This window comes from Chrysoperla carnea, chromosome 2, assembly GCF_905475395.1.
Source record: "Chrysoperla carnea chromosome 2, inChrCarn1.1, whole genome shotgun sequence".
Classification (NCBI taxonomy): Eukaryota; Metazoa; Arthropoda; class Insecta; order Neuroptera; family Chrysopidae; genus Chrysoperla; species Chrysoperla carnea.
Genome location: NC_058338.1, coordinates 39,758,216 through 39,773,301, shown reverse-complemented (window position 1 = coordinate 39,773,301; position 15,086 = coordinate 39,758,216). Strand labels below are relative to the sequence as shown.

General features: G+C 29.1%; 1 protein-coding gene across 1 annotated transcript in view; it reads right to left on the bottom strand.

The window, feature by feature from the left end:
- LOC123292687 overlaps positions 1–629 on the bottom strand; it is a 186,872-nt gene extending 186,243 nt beyond the window's left edge. The window contains exon 1 of the mRNA XM_044873400.1: positions 516–629. Coding sequence (XP_044729335.1) covers positions 516–629 — 114 coding nt within the window. The remainder of the gene's footprint in view (positions 1–515) is intronic.
- Between the last annotated feature and the right edge of the window lie 14,457 nt (positions 630–15,086).

The window sequence follows — 15,086 nt, the reverse complement described above, 5'->3', positions numbered from 1 at the left end:
AGTGATTTAAGGACTTGTCATTATCTACCATATGATGAAGGCCTGCTGTTATAAATCGAACCTGTGCCAATCTATATATGGCCAACAAGGTCAAAACCATACCTTGTTTAAAAATCCTTTAAATGGCTCCTGGTTAGCATATTTTGCATTTCTTTTTATATTTTCCATTTATTGAAAATAGTGATTGATTCCATTCCATTTCGCAGAATTCACCATCTCCCGACCCGATGAATCCTAATTTTTTTAACGAAAGAAATAATATAAAAAAATTTAATTACTTCAGCAAGTCAGTTTGCATATAAATTTGACATGAAATATCTTTATAAAATCCTTTTTGCATTAACCTGAAGTTTTATAATATAACAATAAAAATAAAATTGAATAAGCAGTAAATTGTTTCATAAAATTTTTGTAGGATAATTTATGGAAACAATATCCATAAATAAACGTCAAAAATGGAAAACACATACATGCATGTAACGTCTAAAGTTTTAATACAAAGTTATAAAACTCACCAAGGTGTAAATAGCACCAGTAATCGCTGCATGTTTCACATTTAATAAGCGACAACATCCTCGTCCATTCACTGTATCATAAGATGGATAGAATAAGGTCGGTTTCATGACCATCTCAAATGCATTACCACCAACCGTGCTATAATACTTGTCTATCTCGTAATATGTGTTGGTTATATAAGTTGGAGTTGGGTGTTGGTAATACAACTGTTTTTGAGTTGGCTGGAGTTACGTCTACACCTGTTGCAAGCTTAGGAACCTGTAAAAATATGAGAACAATGTGAAAATATTTAATATGACAGCATAAATCTAGTTCACTATAAAACGTTTTTATTGTATAATATAAATTTTATCCTTCTTAATACAATTTTTGAGTAATGGTATAATCTACATGTGAACGTATTGGGGCGAAGTTTTTATCGCACGTTATTTTTTTTCAAAAAACGTCAAATTTTTCTTTTTTGACGTTTAATACTCCTAATTTCAATCACCCATAACTCAGAAAGTATTGACTTTTCGAGATATGTTTCTGACACTTTTCGCAAAAAAATAATTTCCTATATCGATTCCCATTGTCATTTCAGCAAAAAGTTTTCCACCCCCGTGTCAAGATCGCACAAATTTTTGTTTTTAATTTCTTCTTTAAATTTCTTCAAGTTTTTATAAAGATTCATTGACTGTCCCTGGATTCCGAGGCATAAATCTAACGGCTCTCCACTAAAATTACTTTCAATGGATACATTTCATTTTTAGGAACTCACTATTATGTCAAAGAAACAAAGCGCTGTACAACTGCGAATTAAAGAATTATCATGAATTTAAACTATACGGACCTATCAATCTATAGGACCATCTACTTTCTTCCATTCTTGTCTATTCCATTCTTGTAGATATATATGTATGGATTGCATATTATACTCTGACAATTGTTATATTATTAGACTACTGGTAGAAGAAAGAAGATTATTCCAGTATTAATGTAAAATATACAGTTTGATTTTCTAAAATGTATCAACTACATATCGGCTCATTTTTAGGAGGCTATAAAACTATAGTATTTAGTATTTCTGGTAATAAATAGGTATCACTTGGTTTTTTTTTTGTTAATATTTTTTGTATTCAATTTTTGTTCTTTGTCGCAAAAAAAGCAACATGTGTTTGAAACAATTTAGAGTACATCCTGCACTTGAGAGCGATTTCTTTAACTAATGGTGTATGCGTACAGGTAGAGCCGCCAAATTTCTGCCAAATTCATATTAGGTATATATTAAAGCTATTTCCGGGAATGCACACTAGTAAATTAAGCAAAATCACCAGGTCTTACATATCATACGTGAGTAATTCATGCCTACCTAATTTCACTAGGAATATAAATATCGAAAAACCAGCTAATCCATATTTTTGTGACGTTTTATAGCATCAAGCACAGAAAATTGAAGCCAAAGAAAAAGAAAATAGTCAGTCATGGAGACTGTCGACGAAAATGAAAAGTTAAAACTTTGGAATAACTGTGTTTTTTTTTAAATTTTTTAAGTTATTATAATATAAATAATTAAAATTTCATAATTTGTAAATTAAAATTATTAACGTGTGAATAAAAAACTATTATAAATAATTAAAAAAAAAAAGCAAAAACACACTGTGATTTCAAGTGCTCACCCATCTAAGTGTGCTCATTGTTGCTTAACGTCAGAGAGCGGGTGATAGCCGTTGTTTTCAGTGAAGTAAGATTTTGACACTTTCATGATTTTTGTTCGTCCAAAAAGTGCTCAACGTGCCTAAAGAAGTTTTCACTTAAAAAAATTGTCCAATCAAAGTTATTTTGCGGCAAGGAACAAGAATCAGCTACAAAAATATGGAATGGTAGAACTCCGTATGAAAAAAAAATACTGTATTTTCATTCCCTCTTAAATGAGCGGATATGTGATACATAACGACAAAGTTTTCGTTATTACAATCTTTAGATCTCCTGTGATTTTGCAAGGAAAAACTTTCAAAAGTAACAATGTTCTTTAAAAAAAAAATTCAAAACTAGAATCCTTGACTTGGCGACGAAGATATTTATTTGTTCGGTATAAATTATTTTCAATCTATAATTTTCAACTGACCTAGACATTATTATTTCAAATACTTATAGATAATACTACGAATTCAAGATTTATCACGAATATATTAGCTTATTTACAATTGAACTATATTGATCTATCGTTGGGTGCTATCGGACCATTTATTTCTTCCTTATTCTCTACTGTATAGATTACACATTATACATTGAAAATGTAATTATATTATCAGGAAACCAGACTAGTAAGTAACAAGACAATATTATTATTCTAGAATAAATGTTATATAGAATTTATAAACCAATAAAATAGCAGATGCTTTTGTTAGATTAGACTGAACTGAACGGATATTCAAATATTATATATAATATGTATCTAACCTATTCACACTACTTACATCTATAACCTTCATTGTTATATTATGTTGTTAAATCATTTTTAATAAACGCAAGCAATGTATCAAAACCTTTATTATCAAATTTAAAAAAAAAGATTCATTGTCGAAAACAAGTACTCTATATAGGTACAGGAAGGATGTACGAGCGCCAGGACAATTTTGGATAAAAGGCTCGATTTTTTTTTATGAAGTTGAACTAAGTCTAAATTAATTCTGACCAATTTAGGAGGTGGAAGGGGGGGGGGGGGTTGCCCGATTATATATATCATTAAATAATTTCAAATATTTAACATTGGTCTTGTGAGAAAACGGTAGCTGTATGTGACATGTTTTCATAGATTTCTCCAAAACTAATCGGTGTAAATTAAAGAAAATAAATTATATTTATTTAAATTAATTTAAAAAGCCTAATAAATTTTTGAAAAAAAAAACCGTTGTGCCCGACTAATTAAGACTGTGTGACCACGGTAGTGGGAACACATGTGTAAAAAATATATTTTTTCAATTTTGATGGTGAATTATGTTATAACTTGACAATATATAACGAAATGTAAGAATAAAACTTCATAATATCTCGGGTAATTTTCAAAAAATTGAAAATTTAGATTAACTATTTAGCGTTCAATATTTCGAAAACCGCAAATATCGAAAAACTTTATTCTTATTCTTCAAGAAGTTATAACAAAAGTCTACATTCATGAAGTTATAACAAAATTAATCGTCAAAGTTGAAAATAAAGTAAAAATAATTTCAACCACAAGTCTAAACTTGCCTTGGCGCTCGCACTACCTTAACTTTTATTTTTTAACTTGAACTTCTACAAAATTTTAATCAACATAAATAGAAGTTTGATTTACACTTACATTAAATATTTATTCACATAAAATAATTAACAAATGTGATTAAATAATGTTATTGTCTAAAATCATTTATTAAACACAAAAAACAGAAATATTTTTTACTTTTTGTTTTTACTTGTAATAAAATTAAAGAACTAGAATACGAACGAACGAACATCTTCACATAATAAATATATTTTAACTATGTTTAACTAACTGTTTTATCAAATAACTTTTAATAAAAACTTTTCTTAAAAGTAAAAGAATACATAGGAAATTGTTGGGAAATAAAAGGAATTTATACGTAATTAATAAAACAATCTCATTATAAAGTATTTATAACATGACAACATAAACAACTTTTGTTTGACACACTTTTTCATAAACATCACTGTTTAATCGCGAGGGCACAAATAACGTTAGAGCAATACACATGTATTGTATTGTATCAAGTATTTTATGTATGAAGGTATTTGTTTATTAATATTTCCACTGACGAAGTGATAAGAAAGATACTCTCAATTCTTTGTGTGTAAGAGTCACTATCTTTCTTTAATTACGAAAAACAAACGATTGTGTAACCAACACTGCCTGTACATGGTATTTCAACAATTATCTCTGTCAATTGTTTGTTTCAACTTGTTTATAATATGTTTCAATTAAAATACAATTACCCAATAATCAGAAAACAAAATTATTTAAAATATTGTGGTACTATTATTATCTATTGTGTTTCGCTAAAATATAATGGTAACATTCATTGTAATATGAATAACAATCATTAATATTTCTACAGTTCAATTTTCAAACAAATTATAATAATTGTATATTTTCAGTATAATAATTTATTGTCACACGTGCTGAAACTCATTAAAAATTTTTCATGTAAAGTTGCAGTTGCCAACATATCTTAAATATAATAATAATAGGAGAGAAGATCGAAGTGTTACGATAACGGGAAAACAACACTTGAATCTTTAACTGATCCTATTAAGTGCTACAACGATTTATATCTTCTGGAAGTAGGCCAGTTTCATCGGGATTATGTTTCCAAAACGCCTTTTAAAACTCTGTATCACGTGCAGCTTGAAGTCGTTTTTGCTATACATGTGCATAGCAAGATGAAATTTTTTTTATAATAAATTAATTATAATAAATTAATATATGAAATAATTAATTTTATAATTTTTAATGCATTAAACTCGAAAGTACGATATAATCTCGAATTATTTAAGTTTAAAATTATCTCAAATTATTCTAAACGATTTTTACATCTAAAATTCGCTTAGGAAATAAGTTAAAAACAGGCGATGCTCTTGACTTGATGAAAGTGACGTATGAGTTAGCCACCTTAATATCAACCGAATTTAAAAGACGGATTGGGAATCTTAGCTACGGACACCAGATCCAATTAACGAATAAAACAGGATTTAAAAAAGGAAGCCCATAAATTAATATAATTAACTTCATGATCAGTGTTCCGACCTATTTTTCGGATTTAATACTGGCCTATCAGATAAACCGACTCTTCTACATTTTTTATCGCTTATCTTGAAGCAATCATCAAGAAAATATATAAGCAAAAAGAAACTAAACTACGTAACTTATGTTTAGGTAATTCTTGAAAAGATCAAATAAAGATTTGCTGTGATTTATTGTTATATTTTCTCTAACTTTGTTCATTATCAAAATTTCCCCTGTGCCAAAAGTGACAAAATAACATACAAATTTCAAAATTTCCCTGTACGAACCCCTCGAACAAAAATTTTGGTTATGCAGCGTTAGTATATCATCATGAATTTGAAACATGAAAATAAAAAGGACTAGCTTCTATTTGTAAAAAAGACCCATTTTCACTCGTTCGGGTAGCTCGTTTGGTATTTCTCCTGCCTTAAAGCTCCAATTCATACAAAAATTTCACAGACACACCCATGAACATATTGATTTTGAAGAAATGGGCTAATCTGTTAATTGGGAATACATAGACCAAAATTTACTTCACACCAATTTTTCAATTTCCTTACAAAAATAATTCTCTACACTTTCCAATTGTAATTTGGGTATCAAATATCGGACGTACAATGTACTTAAATATAAAATGCCATCTATAAAATTAAAATACACAGATATTGGTACTCCAAGCGTATAATTAATTTATTCAAAGCATATCTCGAATTAATTAATTAAATTTAATTGGCTCCTATTATTCCTATGATTGCTTTAGTTTATTACTAGATTTAGTTCAATTGTTGAGACATTAGAACGACCAGATTGATTAAAATAATTATTTATCAATAAAATATATTTATTAACCTTAATTTAATGAAAATAATATACAAGCACATAAAAGCTTTAATGAGACAAAACGAGATAAACGCACACTGGGAATAGCAACAACCAGCAATAGAACCCGTGTTTCTTTAAGCCAAGCCACTCTCTGGTACTGTGTAGTCCGAACTCGATTCATGATAATTGTATGATATTTTTTAAGTCTCAAGTTTTAGCGAAATTCCTAAGGACATGTAGCGATTGCTTTTTGTACCATGGAATTTCGAAAAAAGTTCTTCAAATGTTCATCGATCATAGCTAATAGATGTCAATGTGTACCCCGTTTAACGTTCGCAATTTAAGTTTGATTGGAATAAAGTTTGGTATCAAGAAGGTTTTTGGTATTTGAAAGGTCAAATTAACTACAGGACTGGGTGCTTTCTTTTCAAATTTAACGTAGTCGGGTTTTAACAATAGAAATGAGCTCATATGAGTTAACTAGTCAATATGCTTTATCAAATAATACAAAGAAGAAATTAAAGACCTAAAGTGGAGCTGAGCACACCAAAAATTTAAACAATTTTCAGAAACTTGTATTTCACTCTTTATAGGCCACTCTTTATTAATTTACTGATATGTAACAAACATACTCATAAAGAAACAATTATTATATTAAAGCACTGATATTATTTTTTATCGTGTCTATTATGAAAACTGATACAAACTTTTTAACCTACTTTGTACAAAGTTCCATGTCTATTATAACACTTGTATACTTCATACCCAATGTAAAAACACTGTAAGTGTTTCAAAAGTTTTTCAAAAATTTCTATTTTTAGTGTAATCATTTCGCTTTAAAATTTTTGGACTTAAATTTTCACTGAAACTTGGTTTGCAAAAAGTTTTTTGCCTCGGTTGCTCATCAATATAGGTACATGCCAAAATTCGTTAATCGACAAATTTACTGTTTTTGCTTTTTTTTTCTTTAAAAAAGCTAAAAAAGTTTTTGTCAGAAAAAATGTTGCTAAAAATTATTTTTTGTCATATTTTCTTCTTATTTCTTAATCTGTGAATTTAAAACATAATTTATTTATTTATTTATCTGTTCAATAAATCTCCCATAAAACTGCAATCTTTTATAGTTTGGTAAAAAATTATACAGATTGTCTATTCGATGCCAACCTGATAGGAGCTTAACCTATACTGCAGTAAGCAAGCAGTTCGACAACCGTATTATCAGATTTTTATTTATTTCTCTATACTATTACCGTTGAAGCCTGAATTTCTTTAATAATTAATTTCGTCAATCTCTGTAATTTTTTCTACATTGTTATTAATGAAAATTTTATATTCCTGTGGGATTATTAAGAACGGGACTACCTACTGGAGGTATCCACTTGAAATGTGTCTTACGGAATATTATTTAGGATAATAAGGAATATTTTTTATTTTGGAAAAAGATCTAAGGGACCGCACCAAAAAAAAAAATCAAAGAGAACAAAGGAAAGCTATAACGCGATGAGTTAGTCCTTGATTTTAGTTCAAATTACTAAGCAAAACGGGTGGATAACTACTAATCACAAATTTTTTTTCACCTCTTTGTTCTGCAATATCAAAACTGTCTTAAAAATGATTGCGGATAAACAAAAGTATATTTCGTGTGTTTTAAAATGAACACTGCGTACGTACAAACAGAAAATTAACCTCTGCATTGTATTCAAAATAATAGAGGTGGCATACCATTAATAGACTTGAAATTATTTAAATAAATCAAAAAAGTTTTCTCATCTGTTGTTTGTATTCATGTTCATATTCATAAAGTTTAGTTGTTCATAAATGTAGAGCATATTTATTAAATGTCATATACTGAATAAAAAACATTGTGTTTTGCTTATACATATTTTCTTTTTAATTTTTTTTCGGTGAAAATTATTGTTACAGAGAGAAAATTTTATAATTAAAACAATAGCTATAGGTCAGGCAATATAGTCAACGCAAAATAGTAAAATATTCACCATGAGCTCAAAAATTACGTGAAGATGAAAATATGATTATTGAAAGTTGAAGGGAATTAAGATTAACAAGTGAAAACAAACAATTGACAGAGTAAATTGTTGAAACACCATGTTAAGACTGTGTTGATTACACTGTCACTTTATAAATATATACATGACACACTTACTGATAACTGATATTCCCATATAATACATACTATATAATTTGCGCCTAATTTGTGCTCTCACTGTGAAACAGTGATGTTTACGAAAAAATATTTCAAACAAAAGTTGTTTATTTTTTATAAGAAACATTTTATATTTAAAGTTTTGTTCTATCACTAACGGTTTACAAAATGGGTCCTAAGGACAGAAAACCCAATTGACCTATGTTGCCTATTACAAACCTCACTTTTTATACCCTGAGCACGCTGTAAAAATTTCAGCTTGATATTGACTGACAGACAGACGGACAGACAACCGAAAATAGACTAATTAGGTGATTTTATGAACATCTATACCAAAATTTTAGTCGTAGCATCAATATTTTTATGTGTTACTAACTTGGGACTAAACTTAATATACTATGATATATATCATATATACATGGTATAAAATGTTAATGGCTTTGTTACGCCAGTAAAATTTTACAAAAATAACAACTGCTTTTTTGGTATGCTATTTGGATCCTTTAGAGCGGTATGAAACTACGTTTTGCAAACAAAAAAAAGTTGCGCTTGCTGTACAATAGGTAAACTTTCCCAGCTTTTCATGATACATGGTAATTTAAATTATATTTTACATCGCGCAAACTTTCTGTAGCCATTATTCTGATAGTAACATGGCTTAAAAACTAAATGTAACACGTTGAAAAATCAACAACAAACTCAGATGTGTAGATATTTCGTAAATCCTAAATAACGTGTATTCATGCATAAAATGTAAACATTAATACTCTTGTTAATTCTCTCGTGATTTTTGGGTACATTTTCACACATGGGACACTAAATTTACCATTGATTATGAGAAAAGTCAAAACCACAATTTGAAAGTTATAAACGGTAAACAGATGAAAAGTTTGAATAAATAAAATTGGAATTTCAACAATCACTCAAATTATGACAATCTGCCATGTTTTATGAAAAGTGGTTTATTCGGATCATTCTTAAATAAATTTATGTAAACAGTGTGTCTTTTAAAAAGTTCCCGCCTTTATATTTCTAAGCCGGAATGGAATTCCGTTTCCGAAATATAAGGTACGAAAATTAGCAGAGTTATAATGAAAAGAAAGTTTCTTCTACCTTTTTATACCATAATTGAAATATATCAAGATGACACTCAGGGTGAAACTCAATATATGAAATATATTCAGTTTTGTCCTAATTTTGTAAAGCTTAAAAAAGCTTCGGTTGTCTATCCGCCCGTCAGTCTGTCGACACGATAGCTCAAAAACAAAAGAAATATCAAACTGAAATTTTGAAATTTTATAGCATGCACCTTATATGTTCCTTATAAAAAAATAAACAACTTTTGTTTGAAACATTTTTTCGTTAACATTTCGTTTACACGTGAGGGCGCAAATTAGCTTAAAAACATAATATAATTTGTATGTATATACAGGCACGTATTGTTTATATTAAAAATTTATACGTTACATATATTATGTATGTGATCGTTAGTTTATCTTTCTTTACTTACATGACGTAAAAATACAAACGAATGCGTAATTAACATGGTTTATACATGGTATTTCAACAATTAATTAAGTCAATTGTTTGTTTTCACTTGATTTTAAGTTTAAGCAGCCCAAAAACTGATAAATTAGTTATCAAAACATGTTCTAAAATAGTAAAACTTAAAAAAAAATTGTATTTACAGTTTGTTATTGAGTAATTTAGAAAAGTCGCTCAATTGATTGAACCGCAGTGTCATGATTGCAGAAATAATTGAATCTAAAAGTTTCCGGGATGATGATAGATATCTATATTATAAGATAAATATCTATGGATTTACCTATATAATAAATTACAATACAACATTAGGGAATCGGACTAAATTTTCTTTGTCACTTCCGGTATAGAATTCTCACTGGACGTGTAGAAAATTTGGTTTTTAAAAATATTTTACTAGTATGCAAGATAAACGCTTAAAATTCCTAACTAAACAAAGAGGAAGATAAAAGGAGATGGAAACCTTTCAATGCAATCTTTGATTGCTTATAACTTCTTCGTTTTTTAGTCAATTTTAATATCAATATAAAATTTTGTCATGGTATCAAGTCTAGTTTTCCATTATGGGTAATATGGCCAATTCGACATCAAGATTATCCCCTACTGCTTATAAATATTAATAGTCGAAATAAAAAGTATGAAAGAAAAGGATAGAAGAGAGCATCTAGCTTACACACATTGTTTTAAAATAAAACAAACACGTTTGTAACATTTTAATTGTTAGTAATTTTATTTGCAATATAAAGTGAACTTGAACAATTGTGTTAAAGTAGTCAGTGAAAATGGACAAAGAAACGAAGCACAAAAAATGATCAAGGTTCGAAAAATTTGAGCAGTAAGTCGGATTTGAATGCGGTTTTCGGCATTCGAGTCGTTAGAGCGTCAGAAAATTTTGTGATTTATAAGAAATTAAAAATATACAAATAGCATAATTAATATGCATTTTAAATTGACCGTTAATATTAAATTCACAATTCGGTTAATAGTGATCAAATGATTTCAAACTTGTTACACGGGGGGTTTTGGAATCGCTGAACACGAATAAATTTACATAGTTAGTTTATATCCCTGTCGCGTCCCAGCCTAAACTCTAGGAGGCGACAGAGTTACTGTTCCACCAGGTACCTCTGAGACCAATCCTGTCACAATATTATTGTTCAGTGACCCCAAAAACACCCAATTAACGAGTTGGTACTAATTATATGACAAATTTTTTGAAAACTTCAGGAGTCGATGGGGATACCGCTGGAACAGGTTCGTCTGAGGACGAGAAACCGTTTACCAGCTAAGCATCAGGTACCCTGAGATCAATTCTGTCACAAAATTCGTGTTCAGCGATCCCATAAACCCCCGTGTAACAAGTTTGAAATCATTTTCATCACTGTTAACCAATTAATGTATATTAATTATGCTAATTGCATCATTTTAATTTCTTATAAATCAGACTAGATCACAAAATTTCCTGACCCTTATTTCTTCGTTTCTTCGTCTAATAGTAGGTGGGTTGGTAGTTAAAAGCTATATACGATATAGTTATTTAGTTTAGTAGTTGTCGTATAGTAGTTAACTAGACAAAAATAGGATAAAGGAATTGAAAATAACAATTCATTTTATTATATTGTTTGTTACTTTAATTTGAATATCAACTGAATAATTTACTTACTGAATACAATATATGCACTCTAAAAGTGCATTCATACAATTATTGTTTATAAAGGTTTCAGTAGGGTGAAAATTAAATAATTAAATTATCCCACAGTTAGCACAGTATCCCATTAGATAAAATAACCTTAAATTAAAAATTAAGAAAACCTCGACACAAAAGACAAACATCTGCCGGTATGAGATGTGACGTGTGATCAAAAAAAGGTCTTCACCTCCTTTTTATACCATGCATATATGTAATATGCAAGGTATACTAAGTTTAGTCCCAAGTCTCTAACGCTTAAACATTTAAAAAAATTTTTGAAACATTTTTTCGTAAACATCACTGTTTACCCGCGAGGGTGCAAGCTTTTGTTCAGTCTCTAACGGTTTACTAGATGGGCTCTACGGACCCTAGACCCAAGTTACCTATGTTGCGCATTAACGAACTCAACTTTACTTTTTACGTCCTTAACTCGCTATAAAATTTCAACTTTATATGTCTGACAGGCAGACGACAGACAGACAGACAACTGAAAAAAGACAAATTAAGTGATTTTATGAACATCGATACCAAAATTTTGTTGGTATCAATATTTTCAAGCGTTACAAGCCTGGGACTAAACTTAATATACCTTGAACTATTTCAAACACATGGTATAATACGATTTCTTTACTAAATCTAAAAGAGGATAGATATATATATATATATATATATATATATATATATATATATATATATATATATATCATCTTTTAGATTTAGGAAAGAAATGATTTCCTATTTAGTTAAATAAAAAACACTACAATCAAGATGTAAATTATGACCATGAATGGTCGTCATTCACATACAGCTGTTATATTACGTTTTTTTTTTTTTTTTTTGTAGGTACGATAATATTCTATGGCAAGAAATTTATATTCCCCTAACCAACAAACAGAGTTTATTCATTTCCATTAATAATAATAAAATGTAGGACACAAAACAATGGTTGGTGTACTATTGATAAGGGTGTTTTGTATGTTTTAATAAAAAAAAACTTTCGATTTTCATTGAAAATATTAAAAAGTTTTTTTTTTTTTCCTTAAATGCAAAAGAATGTAGAAGATATTGATTTTTTTACGTGTGTATAAGAAATAAACAGAATGGCTCGATATGATGGTGCCTTGGGAGTAAGAAATAAGTCAACGAAACTTAGTCTGGTGTACAATTGTACAATAAAATTACAGAGGAACCATATATATGCCTGTGTATTAAAAAGATCTTACTTTCAAGTAATTATAAGATGTTTTCAAAGTTATAAGATCTGTTTTCAGAGCCCATTATTAGATATTTAAAATTCATACGAGTATAAACGAATTTAGTAAATTGTTATTACGGCCCATTGCTATTACGGACGGGTTTGATTGCCGCTTTATTAGAAAGTTTGAGCCGGTTACTGATGCGATTAATAATTTGCAGTCCCCTTCCGGACCATTTAGTATTACTCAAAAGTGTTACTGTTACTGTTAAACAACAATTTAATGAGAAGTATTTTGCACGTTTATCATTAGATACGAAAAAATAAAAGTTATTGAACTCAAAGTGGTACTACATCTTAAGATTAGGTATATATTTTTGTAATTTCCTTTTTTTTGATACCCTACTCGATATGTTTTGTTAATTTTTGTTCATTAATGTATTACTATTTCGCTCCAAAATCCGCCATTTTGTTTTGTTTTTTCAAAAACCTAACTAATAACACTTGGGTTTTGGAGACAAATTTAATGATGTCTTAAATGTTGAAATCCATTGAACTGTTTAGAAGAACGGAGTTAATAAAGAAATTTACAAATAAATATAGGTACATACATACAAGATACGCACGAAAAACATAGCCACTCCGTGAAAGTCGGGTAAAAAGAAAGAATTTAAAAATAATTCAAATTCTGCCACATCTCTTTATTTTCAGAAAACATTTCATCAAAACAAAAAATACAATAAACAATGAAAGTTTTACATATCACCAAGTTTTTCTTTAATTGCAGGTGATCAAAATTGTGCTTTAAATCTCAAAACTACATCTGTACTACAAATTTCAATAATTTTTACAAACATCATACTAAAGTACAATTCCCTTATCGCTTCAATATTATATACTAAGTGCAAAATAAAATTTTAAAACGAATTTCGAATTCGTTTGAAGAAAGTCGATATAGAAATGCACGGGATTTGAGGAAATCCAGTAATACCGCAGGCTAGACTTTGTTACCTTTGACATATTTTAATGTTCTTTTCTCACGCATTATATTCAATTGAACTTGCTTCAATATTCTATAAAAAAAATATTGTTTGTCATAACAAAAATTGATTGAATATTTTTTTATTAGCTGAATTCAAAAGTTTTATATGACAAAAATAACAATCGTTCGAAAATAAATAATTTTCCCCCAAAAAAGATTTTACATAATTTTTTTCCTTATAATGTTGATTCTTATATAAGATTAAGTGATGAACCAAGGCGTGTTGTTTTTCTCGTAGTCTTCAATTCAATAAAAAATCTATTGCAACCTCTATATATAGGAAGTATATTTGGCGTTTTTGACATGTATGTTTCTCTGTTTATTCGCTCCAATTTTACTCCAAGAAAATAAAGATGGCACTTTAATTCATGTTTTATTGAAAATGTAATAATTAGACCTGTGCTATAATTAAGTGACACAGGAAAACTTTGTTTTATCAAGTTTAGTTTCATCAATGTTAATAAAAGAACTATATAATTTACTTAAAAATATGTAGCATTTACTGTTAATTACGTACTAATGGAAACCCTGGATGGGATAGAGTGAATAATGTATATTTTTTGTGCATAGTAAAAGAAAAAAATTGATATTTTAGAAAAAATCTCCACTTCTAATGCCGGTTTTCCACCAAACAGACAAACAAAAACGAAACACAAACGCAAATAATTACTAAACTTTTCGCAATCTTTTTGAAGGCTGGCGTGTTTTGCCAGTGACAGTTGGATAATATTAATAATAATAATCAAATATGGGTTTTTTAAATTATTATTTTGTGTCTGTTTCAGTTTTATTATTGTTTTGCAGATTCTAGAAAACACAGGGGGAGGAGGGTTCGTTTAGGGGAGACCGTCTTTAAAAATATACCAAAAAATTTAGAAAAACTGCCACCAAGTGGTTGTGCTGAATATGATTCTGAACAGTCATTCTGCAAGTTTGAGTCCAGGAAGTGGTCTCAATCCGGAACTTTGCCGAAAAAACCGAAAAATCGACATTTTGGTTTCTTCAGCATAGCTCCGGTCTCGGACCACTCGCTGGACTCGAACTTTACAGAATGGCTGTTCAAATATTCCACGTTGAAATTCATGGACCCTTACAGGAGGGCGACTTGGAGCATTACCTACTATCATATTGAAAGCTCAGCTGACCGTATAATCAGTAAATCATATGGCCAGCTCCCTAGCTATTAAGAATTAACACAATAATATTATAATAGTGTAACAGCCTGCGCAGATCCTAATAGATGAATAGAAAAGTTTTAAATCTTGTCTAGCGAAGTCATTTTTACCTAGGCTTACAAGTATTGTTTTTAATATTATTTTTGCAGACAGGGAACTTTAAAACCTAAAGTAATGA